The sequence below is a fragment of the Cupressus sempervirens genome, chromosome 11, assembly GCF_028749045.1.
Source record: "Cupressus sempervirens isolate cs-2001-9-10 chromosome 11, ASM2874904v1, whole genome shotgun sequence".
Classification (NCBI taxonomy): Eukaryota; Viridiplantae; Streptophyta; class Pinopsida; order Cupressales; family Cupressaceae; genus Cupressus; species Cupressus sempervirens.
In genome coordinates, this window is record NC_143128.1 from 371,613,390 (window position 1) to 371,629,619 (window position 16,230).

The window sequence follows — 16,230 nt, forward strand, 5'->3', positions numbered from 1 at the left end:
CAGCACAATAACATGACTGTTCTTCAGAGACATGTATCTTTCCTTGATAGGAACAAAGATGGGATTATTTATCCAAGTAAAATAGCTCCAAAGGTGACTCCTTTTTGAGTAGAAATAGTGAAAGTGGTAGTAGAATTAGGGCCAGTTAACTTGGCTGATAAAATGAGTTTGATTATATCGATAGATATTATGGTTTTTCATCAAGTTCCACACCATTTTCTAGACAACTAGCAAAGTGATAGACAATAGAAGTATAATGTTCAAAGGTAATTTTATGTAATCTACTACACTCTCTACACATTTTCTAATTATCTATGGCATTTCTAATTTTTTGACTACGTTCAAACCATTTAAAAAAAATTGGACTTCCATTTATAACTGATGGTTAAAGTATATTCTGGAGAAGGATCTTTGGAAGTTTTCATTGAAAACTAGAAACTCAAGTGCATGTAATGCATAACTTTGTACATAATAGTCCTAATAAAATAAAATATTTATTGTTGAGTGATGCATTCTTTGATTGTAGGATGCTTTGAATTAAAACCTTTTATGTTCAATAAATGATACTAAAAATATGCACTTTACTTGGACATCAGATAAACACCTACACTCTTAAATAGCACACACTAAAGAGAGAATTAATCATGAAAAAATAAGTAAATGTAGTCTTAAAGAATTCAAGTAAAATAAAAAATTCTATATATATATATATATATATATATATGAATGACACACATTTTCATGAAAAAAAGTAGCTTGAGGTAAAGCAAAGATAAAAGAAGAAGAATAGTTGGAGGTGGTGGTCGGGTAGAGCTTCAATCCTCGAAAAACTTCACAATTTTTTTTTGCTTGATAGTCAAGTGACACATTGAGTGCCAAGTTACTTGGCACCTTAAGGAGTCGAGTGACAAGCAATGTTGAGTTGCTTTGCAATAATGGAACCTAAGTGGCTCAATCTCCAAAGGAAAGAGCTTGACAATAATGGGCTTAGACAACACACACTACACTGAGTGAGCTCGATTGGTAGAGGAATCGAGTGAGCTTTGCTAACAGAGTCAGACAAGGGACCAAGTGAGCTCGGTTAATATAGTGACTGAGCAAACTCAGTCAGCACTAAGACCAAATGATTTGGTAAACATGGAAAGAAATTAGTCAGCACCAGAACCAAGTTAAAACAAAGAAGTTGGTTAACAAGTACCAAGTTACTTGGTGATTCTTCCACCATTAAAGCATAGAGATAAGAATAGAGACTTGCAACTTTGTTTTGCTCAACTAGTACTAGGATGGTAACCTCTCGAGAAGTACCAGTGCTTCAACTCTATAAACATCACCTACATCCAATGAGGTCTAAGTGTTATATTCATTTTTGTATGAGAAGATAGGTTTATGTGAAATACTATTCATAAAATGTAAGTCAATGAATTTGACTCAAAAAACTATGCAGTTGAATCCTAACTACCTCCTATAAAGGTCAATCTTTATACCTAATTGCAAACTATGTTCTAACAAATTATATCAAAGTTGGGTCATGGGTTCCAATCCTATTAAGAAAAGGGGGACTTGGGAGCATAAAAGGGACATGCCTTTTTTCTTTCTAGGAACTACTATTCATGGAGCAAGGGGTTGCTACCAGACCTCTTACAAGTTGTCAACAAGTCTAAACAGTCCAAGTCTTCTTGAATACAAGAATCAAACCATAAGAGAAGATAAGGTCATAATCATGCGCAAGGCAATTGAAATAGAATACACTCCTAATTGTAATGGAATACATTGCTTCTATTTGTCAACCAAAGAAATTAGAGACTATGTGGATTTAGATAAAATAAAAAAGGTAAAATGTCATTTAAACAATAATTGAGGAGTTTTGATAATCACCTCATCCTTCTGAGGAGAAGGTAGGATGTTTCTTCCAGGGAAAGTGCCTTCACTTCCTACTTCAGTTATGCTTTGCTATCATCATTCAAGTGGTTTGGTTTGAGGAAAAAACTTCATTCTTTTCAAAGTTTTGATGTTTGAAGAATTTTTGAATTGCATTGTATGTGCAAGTGCCTTTACTGATTTATATAAGTGTAATATATCGAGAGGTCACTTCTATTTGCATCATCAAATGTATAGATTCATTTATTTCTTTAAATGTCATCATATAAACATCTCTAGATGGATTTGAAATAACATATTCAATTAGCATGCACTCCAATGCTTTCTAAACAGTTGGTTTGTGTTCATTATTGAGGGACTTTGACTTTTCCATATGGGCTTGCCATGGCTTTTTCCATTGGACCCCATGAGAGAGTAGTCAATCCCCACAAGGTTTGCTGCCCCTAGGTCCCTGATTTGACATTGTAGAAAAACAAAATAATTTATGGAAAAACCATGTCAACCAATCATATGCAATATGATGGACCCACAATATTTTTAACACTTGATTTTATGGTTATCCCAAGTGAATAATTTGTTTCTCTAAGAAAGTTAGTTTTTCTAAAGGAAGAATTCACCATGATAATAAATGCGCTTACCTACTATTTTCCAAGATTTGCAAGAATTTTGTACAAATTTCTATTGAAATATGCAAATATTCATCAAAAAATAATTTGTTTTAAAAAATAAAATAAAATATTCACCAAGAAAATTAAAGCAATTTGCAAAGATTTGCAAGCTTTTATAAAAGAAAGTTGGAGGCCTCTTTTTGAAGCTGTCACAAATCTCTAGTTAGTTTGATAATTTACATTTGGAGAGTTTGAATCTCCAAACTTCATACATGAACTTAAGAATTGTCACCAAAAAGATCATACTTCTTCATGCTCAATATAACCCGTCTGCCTCACATTGTAAAGTTTAAAAGCAATTGCATGTGAAATCCCAGAGAAAATTATCTTATCAATTTTATAAACATAAGTTGCTTTTTCATTTTTGAAATGGTGCAACATATGAAAGTATGGAGTAAGGGATGAATGACATAGAAAAGGAGACATCTTTCTATAGTTATAGTTAATCTTGGCCTCTTGGGATGCATCTGGATGGAAAATGCTGAGACCATGAACAAATTCTCCAAATTCAATGACTCCGTTGCAATTTTTATCAAATAGATTAAAGATCTATTTAGTAATGCCATAAACATTCCTCAAATGAGCACTAGCCATGAAGCAATTGAAGTAGCAACCAGAATGGTTACAGTATAATTTTGTCAAATAAAACAATATTGTTAGCTGACTGCAACTACATATGCACAGAATAATACATGGGATAAATAATAGCCATATTCTAGTATTTAACACATCATCTATTCTTAGTTAAACTTAGATCTCATAAGCTGAATCGATAAATAGAACACATCATGAATTTCCTCAAACTATTATGAATGTCAAATAATTTTAGAGGTGCAATGGACATATGCAATTAGTCATTATTATCTAATATCGGACTATAGATATAGAAAACCTATGCTCAAATAGAGCTACACTAAGGAAAACCATAATAACTTAAGAATAGACGTTAAGCCTCAGATGCCACAATTATTGAGAGAAGGGATTGGTTAACAAAAGAGAAGAGAATTGCCAATGTAAAAATATTGAATGGGGTCATATCTATGCATCACACTTTATTGTTCTAAATCAGTGGACAAAAAGTATCCACCTAAATTTTTCAAAATTGGTAGATATTGAAGAGTCCCAACTATATAAATCTAAAATGATCTCTAGTGTTATTCCTTAAGTTCATAAGAAAGTGCTTGATCATATCTAAATCAACAAACAATAAAGGGTACTTGTAACAATCTTTTTTGGAATTGACACAATATTTTAGATTTTTTGCCTAGAGGAATTTCAACAAACAGTTGATGTGCAACCCAAATATCAATTACTATTGCCACTGTAACCTTACTATGCTGAATAATAATAGACTTTCAAGAAATACTTGAATCTCAATGTCAAGGAAAATAACTGAACACCACTGTAATATTTTCCACCTGAATAAATTAGATATTGAGTACTTCGACCGGTGGAAATTTTATCAAATAGTTGTCTTGCAAACAAACAACTTAAGCAAAGCCACTAAGGTCATCCCACTACAACACTCTCCTTATACTTCATTACAAAAATGGTTTCATTAATCAAGTATTTTAACAAACAAATGATATGCACTCGACTGCTATAAGTTAAAGGCAATTTTGTAATACAAATTTAACTGGAGTTTCACAACATAGAATGGCCGCTCAACAATGGATTTCAATTATATTGAAACTCACTTTATTGTTGCAAATGAATACAATGATTGCAATAAAAACAAGCTAAGGAATACTATCAAACATTACATATATACTAGCCAAGGAATGACTACACTTGAGGAGATTGAAAATACATACGTGCCTGCTATATGCTTCTTTAAGTGTGTTCATGGACATTTAATTTTGATCTTTAAGTTTTCTGTCATGTCTCACTATTTTTTCAAAAGTACCTGAATTGTGCCTTCTAAAATCTCCCAAAACATGGAGTGGATGTCATTGTATGTTGGGCACTCCATGATAAATGCCACTCTATCTCTATCACTCCTATGTTGCAAAATATTGTCTCCTTTCATTCTTCCCCAAGTACCTACCTATTTCACTCCTCAAATGATGAGAGCTTGTCCTAAGCTACATTATGGGCACTTTAGCTCTTCATTCAATATTTTCTCCTTAATATATGCTTTCTATTTGTGATCTTCGAGGGTTTGAATTCTTTGATATAATTGTCTTTTTTGTTCCCATTTTTTTTGACCATACGAGACTTCTCAATTTTCCTTCACGGACTTCTTTATTCTATCATCATTATTGGGATTCTTTTTGCACATCAACTTTCCATTTTTTGTTCTTTTGGCATTTTGCTTCATCCATAATCTCTTCCTCCTTTTATGTCTCTCCTCTATGAAATGTAGGCCAATGATTGCTTTCACAAATTAATTTTTCTTAACATCATAAACCTCTTTTGGGATTTGATGATGGATAGGGGTACAAGAGGAGGGCTCAAGATATATGTAACTCTCCCTTATAGATATACAGCTACAACTTGCCTAGATTTTAATATAACTAGATGGATTTGTGGGTTCAATTAGGTAATTAGATGTTGAATAATCTATTGGCCTACCTAGATTTGATTGTTTTGTCAAGGTCATTACCACCAATATGTAGAAGTGTTGAATCTTCAGGTTGTTGTATGACTGTTCATGGGGAATACCAATTGATGCTGCTATCTACAGTCAATGAGTTAAAGTTATAATTTAGACTATCAAAGCATCACTATCCCATACCCTTTTGGCTAGACTATCATACCACTAGAATGACCCCTTTGTTCTGTTTATGTTATACCTTATAGTAATGGGTTGTTCTAAATTGCTGATGTTTGTAAGTGTTCAAACCTGTAATGAATTTCAATGATGTAGTTTGCGTTATTTACAATAAGTGAAATTAGTTGTGATTAAATTAGTAATATATTTAAAATTGAGAGATGTTCGACATGTTTTTTGACATCTATGTGTAACTAATAGTGCAATTTGTGATCTATTTTTCTGTTATTGTTAATGTTGACTTTCAGTGGAAGTGTTTGATTTTAATTCATAAAAGTTCATAAAAGTATAATCATAGATGTCTAGTTGATGTAGGAAATGATTTAGGGTTAATGTTTATAACAATTTGGGAAACTCTTTTTTGGATTATTTTAAAAAATTGTATCCTATTGTTCTAATAATATGCAATGCTTGCAGGAATGTCATCCATGGTAGTGATGCAGTGGAAAGTGCAAAGAAAGAAATTGACCTATGGTTTCTAGAGGGTGTGTCTGACTGGTAGAGCAGTCTGCATCCTTGGGTTTATGAGTCTTGAGATTTGTGATCCATTTTAATGTTTATATTTGAGAATTTTTTAGGATGTTACTGAGGTACTTATTTCATCTCATATCCCAAGAGTAAAATGCTCTTAGTATTTTTGCTGGAGTCTACTTATTCTGTTATGGTAATTATGAAGTACATGATTCTAAATTTTTCAGTTAGGGACTTATCTATTGATACTTGAAGTTGCATGTTCACAAGTATATCATCAATTATAATACATGGTTTTAGCAATAATAGATTAATGAATGGTGGTTTGGCACATGGTGTTGGTGTTTATCTTGCTCTTGAAGATTGCTCCTACCTGAGGTATGAAAGATTATGTTCAAAGATGATGTCTTGGTGGGGATTTGTTTCAATGTTTGAATTCTAGAATATTCTTTCCTTTAATACGCATATTCTTTATTTAAGAAGGAACATTTGACTTACTATTATTGCTTATTCTTTATAGTGTTCCATTTTTAGACTTGGACATCAATGAGGAACAATATGCTATGTTGTGCCAATTTATTTTGGGGAATGTTGAGGAAGTTCCTCTAGGTTCTCTTTAGTTTCATCTGAGTTGTGAAAATTTTGATTTTGACATTAATGATATCGCCATTCCAAAGCATTACATTATTTGGAGCACTCACATGGATACACACATTCTTCCAGAATATGTTGTCAGCTTTAAGCCTTGTCACTAGTCTTAAGGGGAATAAAAGCTCCATATTTCTCATTTTCAAGAGGTTCCTTCTCATTTTGAAAGTTAAATACAAAGGAGAAATTCCTTTGATTCTTTTTGCTATTTTTGATCTAGTGAAACTGGTTCAATGCCTCAGAATCAATGAAATTGCCTTGTTCTCATCTCCTCACTCTCTTTGTGTTGTTTAATTATTTTTACCTTCACATAAGAATGAGTTGATTGCTATTCTAGATATGTATGTTGTCTATAAACTATTTGCAGGAAATTCCTATGGTTTTCTCTTTCTCTTGGTCTTTGTAGATTCTTTACATAATTGGTGTTATTCATGAACATTTCTTGACATTCTACTTGGACATGGATATTGATGGTAGAGAAAACTCCTTTGTTCAGGTGAAGATGGTGAAGCATAGGGTGAAGGATGGATCAACTCCAAGGAAAAATTTCTGGATAACAGAGATATACATTGCCAAAATAGAGAAGGATGCTCAAATTCAGCTGAACCTCTATCATCCATCCAAGTTTCATATGATCAATCCATTAAGGAAGATAATGATAGGAAATCTAGTAGGATACAAAATTTTCCCTGGGGGCACAACCACAAGCTTGCTTGATCACAATGATCCTCCTCAACTTCGAGGTTCCTTCACTAACAACCAGGTCTATACCAAACATTGAATTTCATTTTTCTTTTAAATGTTGGTGAAATTTTTTAGTAATCAGTGATGCTAGCATGGCACCCTTCCCTTACATGAAATGTTTTTGACCTAAGCTATGAATTAGTGAGGTTACAAACAAGGGACCTCATCCCCAATTATCAATACTGATGCTCAAACCTGCAAGCACATTAGAGTATTGAAGGTGACCAGTGATGTTGGCATGAAACTCTTCTAATACATGAAACACGAAATTATTTTGACCTAGATCTATAAATCAGTGAGGCCACAAAAAATGAACCTCATTCCTAATTATCAATATTGATGCTCAAACCTACTAGCACATTAGATTGTTAAGGGTACAAAACTATGATTATAATGAGCCAACATGAGTTTGAGCCTTTATGGTCACAACAATATCACCATCATAAAACCAAAACACTATGGGATGAACCCAATAAGACTTTGAATTTCATCTCTTATATATTTTTTTGAAATTAATGTTGGTATATGTGGCCAAAACCAAATTGTGCACTGTAGTTGGCCATGCCTATTTTTGTCCATTGTTTTTGTTGAAGTTTATTTAGAATCAAAACTAAACATTAAGTTTGAATCTACTTCACTTGATTGCACTAAATTTTTTTTCATGTATTAGATATGGATAACTCCATACAACTGTAGTGAGGAGTGGGCTGGTGGGCTATATTCTTATCAAAGTCAAGGTGATGATACTCTAGCTGCGTGGTCTAACAGGTAAGTTTGAATACCATGGAATCCATACATTTACAATGAGTTTTTCATGGACACAAAAAAATTAATGTATTTCTATAGATTGAATTGCATTGAATTAGTTTCTATAAGTTGAACTTACTCAAATCTGAAATGTAAGAATCACTTTCCCTAAATTTCTATTAAGTTTTAATAACCAAACTTATTAGACTCAATTTATAAAAGGGACTCAATCTTTATATGAAGCTCTTTATGATTTTGTGTTTCAGGGATCACCCAATTGAGAAAAAGGACATTGTACTTTGGTACACAATGGGCTTCCATCATCTTCCTTGCCAAGAGGACTATCCAATCATGCCAATAGTCTCTTTTGCTTTTGAACTGAAGCCAACAAACTTCTTTGAAAGAAATCCTATTATGAGGACTACACCCATGTCTGACAAGGACCTTCCAACATGTTCAATGCGAGCTCCATGAACATTTTCACCTTTTCATCATGCACTGAAAGAAGTATAGGAGCCAAATTTAAGGTCATGTTTGTTAAATCCACAACTTTATCATATGATAAGAAATGAACATTTTTATATTGTGGATAAAAATGTTATACAAACGGTCGTAGGTACTTGTTTTAATGAAAAATTCCATGACATAAGCACTTAAATGGACCTTCCAATATGTGTAATGTCAGCCTCATGAACATTTTCACCTTTACACCAGCTCTAAAAGTTGTAGAGTAGTCAAATTTTAATTCAAGTCTCTTAATGTATACTCAATTAAATCCAAAAATTCATCTTACAGTGAAAAAATAAAATTTTCAAATTCTCAATCAAGGTGGTATACGCATTATAAAGAAATAAGGACATTGCTTTTGATTTTACAAATAAAGTTCTTAGAGACATAGTTTTCATAAAAGACATTGCATTTGATTTGACAAATACAGGTCTTACAAACTTATTTTTCAGCAAAAATAAATACTTTATGTAATAAATAAATGTTAGATGGTTCAAAAATATTATATAATCTCCAATCTATAATTCAAACTTTTGTAAGAGATAAAGAAATTGTGATCAATTAATAAATGTTTCATTGTTGGTGTGAATTAGAACATACACAATCTCCATGTTGGACTACCAATGTAAACAAATCATGATCAATTAAAAAATGTTTCATTGTTAATGTGAACTAGCTTACTCAAACTCCATGTTGGAATGAATGATCGATCCGATTCTCTCAGGCAAGCTTGCATTGCTCTACTCAAAGTCCCTCTTTGGCATAGTTGAGTGCATATCCCTCTTCTTCCTTGGCCTAGTGATCTCTCAAGAAGTTATTTCATTACTTCAATTTGTTTTTCCCTTGACTATGGTTTTTTCCTGTTTACTAAATATGTTTGTACTTATTACTAATATAAATGTTTTGTGTTTTGTTTGTCTGGATCTCTACTTTGGCAGTGATTTGCTTTAGCAGGAGTAGTTTTGGATGGAGCTTTGTATGCTCTTGGTGGCTTTGATGGCTGACAATACTTGAAGTAAGTTCACATTTCCAATTTTTAAGTTGTGTGTATGTGCATCCAAATAAGGTGATTTTGTAATCAATTTATGTATCTTTGATGTGTCAATGTTATTATATTTAGTCTAGCTTTTTACTTCAGCTATTAAATTGGAGGGAAACAATAATAAATTGTACATAATAAATGAAAGACTATTGGGTTTCACATATACACCACACAAGAAGTACGTCTGTGTTTCATAGTAGACCGATAGTGCAAGGAAAATATGGGGTACTTGTCGAGGTTCAAATCTTCAGTTATTTAGCCAATTAAAGTCATTTATCTCAACATATGGCTACTAAAGTTGTTCATCTGGACAACATGATGAAGATGAGTGGTTAGTATGTTCTTCAAGTTCCTTTCTAAAATTTTTACTATGAATTTGTTCTAGTTGCAATATAGTAGTTTTACAAACATATTTCCATGGATACTACATGGATCCTCAAACTTGAGTTTATAGAAGTCTTAGAAAGTGCATCTTTTAAGCTAAATTTCTCTCATGGATCATATGTTACAGCTATCAAATTATATATCAGATTTGTGTGATCTCCATTAGTCAATTTATGACAGGTCTTGCTTGGATTAATCACAACTGCACGCATTTTTTGGAACTGTTGGAAAAAAGATAATGGGAAAGGACTAACACCATGCTATAGAAAAACTATATATGTTGGGTTGTTTATTATTTGTTTCTTTTTGTTCATAAGTAAAAATGGATCTGTCATGTAACTGTGCACCTCTAGCATAGTTATTTTATTATTGCTTTTTACTGCATAGTATTTCATGGAGTTTGATATATTTATAAATATTGTATGTTCTCAACATATTTATTCAATGGCTGTAAATAGTAACACTACCTATGATTATGAGATTCATGCTTGCCTCATAGGTTTTATGAGATTGGTGTTGCAGCTGTTCTATATGTAAATGTTGGATATTCTTAGTCTAATATATTTATTGCTTTGGCTCACCCAGGATGTAGTTTAGTAGGCCTTTTTAATCATTGTATATTTTGGTGGAAATGATTCTTTGAATCCTCACCCCTCAAAATTAGGTCCTCATGTACCACTTCCTGAATACATTGAGAACATTAAGAGAATGACAACCTATCTCTAGGTACAATTTTCATCAGTATTCTGTGTTTAGATTTCTTCAATTCCGTTTGAAAGATATAGATATTTCAATTTTTATGATGAAAATTATCTAATTTGAGTTTGGGGTAAACAAATCAGGACCTCTCAGAGTCAACATGCTTGATTTTTTTAGGTTGCCCACCTGTTAATGAAGATTTGATTAGTAGTGCTTCAAGGTACTATTCTTCTTGTGTGTGTGTAATGGTTCACAATTTCATGATTTTGTAATCTACCTATTTGGCCTAACTTTTTTGGATTCTACAGTAGTATTTTTGCTCTAATTGTATGGACAAATGAATTGTGTCATTAGTATTTTGAAGCCTATGTGCAAATCTGCAAAGAGATGGGTGTCAAGGTTATAGATTCATTACTACACTCAGGAATGGGCTCATCTTCAATCTTTAGAAGATTGAATATGAGCCCATTCTAGATTGTAGTAATGAACCTCAAAGCTCCTTCAGCATGAGCATATCATGTCCTTCGGATGATCTTTCTGAAGCTGCTCTAACATTGTATCCTTCAGACTTTAGTTTATATCTGCCAACAACAAGACTACTTTGCATCATTAGAATCATTAATAAGGAATGCATAGGTAAGCTTTTCTGGGTTTTTGCTGAGAAAATGTTGATATTAAAGCAGTGGGGTTGCTTGGAATTTTATGCAAATTTTTTATGCACAAATAGGAATAAATTGAGTTTGAAATGATATATATTAGTTGTTATCTCATTTCAAAATGTGGTTAGCTTTAGGAATTCTTTTATAAGATGTTATATGAAATGATTGCTAGCTAACACCTGCCAAGGAAACATAACTTGCTTCTTCCCACAATGAATTTTGCTCAAGGTTTTGGCATTGTGAAGTGTATCCTAGTTCTTTATGTGCCAATGGCAATACTGAGAATGCTAAGAGATTACATGGTTACTCTCGTTGATGTCATTTCTTTGTTTCATTCTATGAGATTCATTACTACACTCGGGAATGGGCTCATCTTTAGTCTTTAGAAGATTGAAGATGAGCCCATTCTGAGTGTAGTAATGAATCTCAAAGCTCCTTTAGCCTGAGCATATGATGTCTTTTGGACGATCTTTTTGAAGCTACATCAACATTGTATCCTTCAGGTGTTTGATTCTTCATCTTTCTTCTTTATTATTCTATAGAAAAATTCTTATGGTTTAAGTTTTTTAGCATCAATTTGTAATTTCAGTCAGAAATATCTATATATCTTTTCTTTCTAGACAGGGTTGCTTAGTTTTTATGTAAATGTCTTTGCTTTTGTAACTTGGACTTGAATTCACCACCAATGTTCTTATACTTAGCCAACAATATATTTGTACCAAGTATAGTGCATTGTAATGGTATTGTTCATACAATGTTGATGCTTACTCAAGAATACTATTTTTATTTAGTTTTATTTTCCAAGTTTCCTTTTCAGTTTGATTTTGAGCTGGTGATGCTTGAGACTCAAATGCCTACAAATAATTCATGCAGTGTCCAGTCTTAAGCCTTCATCACTAGGCAAGCTCCTAGCTCTTATTACAGTTTCCTTACTGCAATGCCACATCCAGTTTGCATGTGATTCTATTGACCTAAAGGATCCTTAACCACAAACAACAGTAGTCTCCTCTACCCAAGATAATACAACTTTGTTTGGATTTAAATAAGAAAATCATAGCAACATTATTAGTGAGGATTTGTGTCTGATCAGAAACTTCATATCTAAGAAAGCCTTCTTGAGGGTTGTGAGCTTGTGTACTTCTCCTTTACATCAAAGGTTCAATGTGAGCATGTTGCTAAGAACCTACCCAAGGTTACAAATGCAAAGTGAAATAGTTTTTAATGCTTCTCACTAGCAATAAATCATGTTTTATTAGCCCATTATCTAGTTGGTTCACCTTTATTTCAAATTTAATGTAGGGACAAGGAGCTTCTTGGTCAGGGTCTTGCATTGAATGATGAATTAGATCATAAGCTAAAGAAACACAACTCAGTTACTACAGGGTCTCCTATTACATGGAAAAGAACAAAAGAGAGTAAACTAGAATAAATTTGGTAACTTTACACATTTCAAATGTGGATTATACCTTTGAACTATTGCATAGTGAGAGAGGGGCGTAGGGTGTTGCAGAACTATTGCATAGCCAAGGAGATAACAAAGGAGCCTCCTTGTTTCCCCTACCCCCACATGTGAGAGAGAACACTATTGCATAGAAAGGTACATAGGAAATAGAGCAAGAACATGCACTAGAGTTTTCCCTAAACTGGGTGTTCCCAAAGGTAAATAACTGAGGCTGTTCCACTTGTTTATTTTCATATTTTCCATTTGAATGTATGCATTAGAATCTATTATCAATAACTCAGCATAATATCTATGTTGGTGACTTTGTCCATTGGAATTGTAATGTGGAAGATAGGTATGTGCCAACATTTTATTCTATTTGAGAGCACATGCTTTTCCCTCTTGTTTTATGGTTTATGGAAATCCAAATGACTGTTAGAAAAACCAATCTCAAAGTTTAGAATGGTAGAATGCTAATATCTTCATGAGTTGATTTATAATCTTGTGTCATTTACATTGAAATATAAGTATAATAGGTTAAATTGCAGGTTCAATTCGGGGAGGGGTTAGGGTACATCTTGTTTGTGAATTCTTGTAATTTTTAAACATAAAGAATTAGTTTCTAGGTAGATTGTTATTCATGATCTTTGCCTTTCCACTGGTCTATTGGCAGCTGCTTTGCTAATGTGGTGCTTCAATGCTTGATATACACAAAACCTCTTGCAGCCTATCTACTCCATGGATCACATTCTCAAAAATGTATGTTATCATTTCTCAGTAGATTTATCCTTAGACACAGGCATTGCAATATTAGTTGCGGCTTGAAAAAACAATAACCTATACTATTTGTTGGGTTTGCTCAGGTCAGAAGAAAGACTAGTGCTTCATGTGTGAGCTTGAGTTTCTTGTCTTGAGGGTGAGAGGAGGAGATGGTGCCTTATCACCAATTATAATACTTTCTAGAATTAAAAACATTGGCAATCACCTTGGATATGGAAAATAGGAAGATGCTCATGAGTTTTTGAGGTAACATGAATTGCAAAGTGCTTAGAGTCTTTCAATTTTTAAATCATACTAACATATATCAAGATAGAAATGCTCATAGAAAGGAGTATTTAAGGATATGCTACAAATTATTTGCACACAAAAATTAATCTCCATTGATGTTCTTAAACATACTAACATGGCACACGCATACATGCTCGCATGTGCGCGTGCACACACAGATTGATATCTTGTTTTTCTTTTTCCTTTTAGATTTGCAGTTGATACTATGTAGTCGATATGCTTTGATGAAGCTAGTGGAGAGGAAGCCATTTATCCAATAGAACATGTGACTATGTCCATTCAACAAACATTTGGTGGTTATCTTTAGTCAAAGGTGGTGCTAGTATTAACTTTAAAATGCAAAAATGTCAATGAACAAATACATGTGATTTATAGATTTTGATAATAAAATTTATTTATGTATAAGGAGTTTAGATTAGGGGAGTCGGCCTGGTGAGCTAACATGGCGAGTTGACTTAAAGTAGCGAGTTGGTGGGGCAAGTGGGGGTGACTTGGTGAGCTGACCTGGAGAGTTGGCTTAGGGGGCAGACTAGGTGAGTGAACTTAGAGAGTCAACTTGGTGAGTGTACTTCAATTTTTAGCTTGACAAGCTAACTTGGGGAGCCGGCCTAGCAATCTCACATAGTGAGTGGGCTTAAAGTGGCAACTTGGGGGGGCAAGTTGGTGAGCCGACTTAGCGAGGCCACTTAGAGACGCAACATGGTGAGCTGACTTGGTGAGCAAGCTTGATGAGTGGACCTAACAACTGACCTTGATGAGGCACTTTGGTGGAGTGACTTGATGACTGAACTCAAAGAGTCAACTTGGTGAGCATACTTGCACTAGTACATTTGGGTTCATTTTTTGACCTTTATTGGTTAAATTTCTAACCCAATTTTTGACCAAATTTGACCAACCCATTGGTCAAAATTTTTTTGGTTGAAATTTCAACCAACTCACTAGTACATGATTTGTCTCAATCATATAACTAATTATATATTCTTCATATTATTTACTGTCAATTTTTTTCAGGAATTCTATAAAATAGTTCACATGCCTTACATATGATATGACATTTTGCATGCATCCTGCACTCTCTTTCATCCAACTAGTGATGGATTATGCAGAGCCCTCTGAAACCATGATGCTAAAAAACACACAATCAAATCCAAAATGAACTTGCACTACAAATGGATTGTGGAAATCTGATATTGGTAAAATTGCATGCATGTCTACCAGGACAATCACAACTTAAACATACATTTTTCATAGTAGACATGCATGCAAAATTAACAATATCAGATTTCCACAATCCATTTGTAGTGCAAGTTCATTTTGGATTTGATTGTGTGTTTTTTAGAATCATGGTTTCAGATCACTTTGCATAATCCATCATTAGCTAGATGAGAGAGTGTAGGATGCATGTAAAATGTCATATCATAAGCAAGACATGTGAACTGTTTTATAGAATGCCTAAAAAAAATTTACAGCTAGCTATTGGTGGAAATTTCCACCAACTCCTGGGCTTTTTCTACCTTTATTGGTGGAAATTTCCACCAATGCTTAAATTTTTTTCTACCTTTGTTGGTCAAAATTTCCACCTTCATTGATCAAAATTTCCACCGACGCCTAAATTTTTTTTCTACCTTTGTTAGTCAAAATTTCCACCTTCATTGGTTGAAATTTCCACCAACGCCTAAATTTTTTTCTACCTTTGTTGGTCAAAATTTCCACCATCATTGGTCAAAATTTCCACCAATGCTTAAATTTTTTTCCACCTTTGTTAGTCAAAATTTCCACCAATGTCTAAATTCTTTTTCCACCTTTGTTGGTCAAAATTTCCACCTTCATTGGTCCAAATTTCCACCAATGCCTAACTTTTTTTTCCACCTTTGTTGGTCGAAATTTCCACCAACATGCAAATTTTTTTCTACCTTTTTTGGTCAAAATTTTGACCTTCATTGGTTAAAATTTTGACCAATTCCTATTTGAACCCACACAATGGCTTTGGTAGGTTTTTGACCAATACAACTAGAAAAATATGGACCAACGGGTTGGTCAAAGTTGGTAGCAAGTTGGTCAAAAATTGGGTCAAAAATTCGACCAATAAAGGTCAAAAAATGAACCCAAATGTACTAGTGAAGGTTGCTAATAGAAAATCCTTAAACATGGGGAAGGTATGTTATGAAATTGAGCAAGAAATTTTTATTCATCTATGCCAGGAATTTAATGATGTATTTTCCTAGATGTATGATGATTTAAAAGGTTTTGACCCAAGGTTGTTCTAGCATACCATAGATTTAATTGATAATGTCAAACTAGTAAGACAAAAACAAAGGCTAGTGAATCCTAAAATTGAAATCCTAATGAGAAAAGAGTTGTCCAAATTGATTGAGGCCAATATAATTTTCCCCATCAAGCACTTGTGATGGGTAGAAAATCTTGTCCATATTAGGAAGAAGAATGGAGAAATTAGATTGTGTGTGGACTTTAGGGACCTTAACCAAGCTTCCCTTAGAGAT

General features: G+C 33.4%; 1 protein-coding gene across 1 annotated transcript in view; it reads left to right on the top strand.

Moving 5' to 3' along the window:
• LOC149529621 (amine oxidase [copper-containing] gamma 1-like) overlaps positions 1-16,230 on the top strand; it is a 52,829-nt gene that overhangs the window by 18,284 nt on the left and 18,315 nt on the right. Inside the window, exons 2-4 of the mRNA XM_089808167.1 lie at positions 6,845-7,201; positions 7,853-7,950; positions 8,196-8,360. Coding sequence (XP_089664293.1) covers positions 6,845-7,201; positions 7,853-7,950; positions 8,196-8,360 — 620 coding nt within the window. The remainder of the gene's footprint in view (positions 1-6,844; positions 7,202-7,852; positions 7,951-8,195; positions 8,361-16,230) is intronic.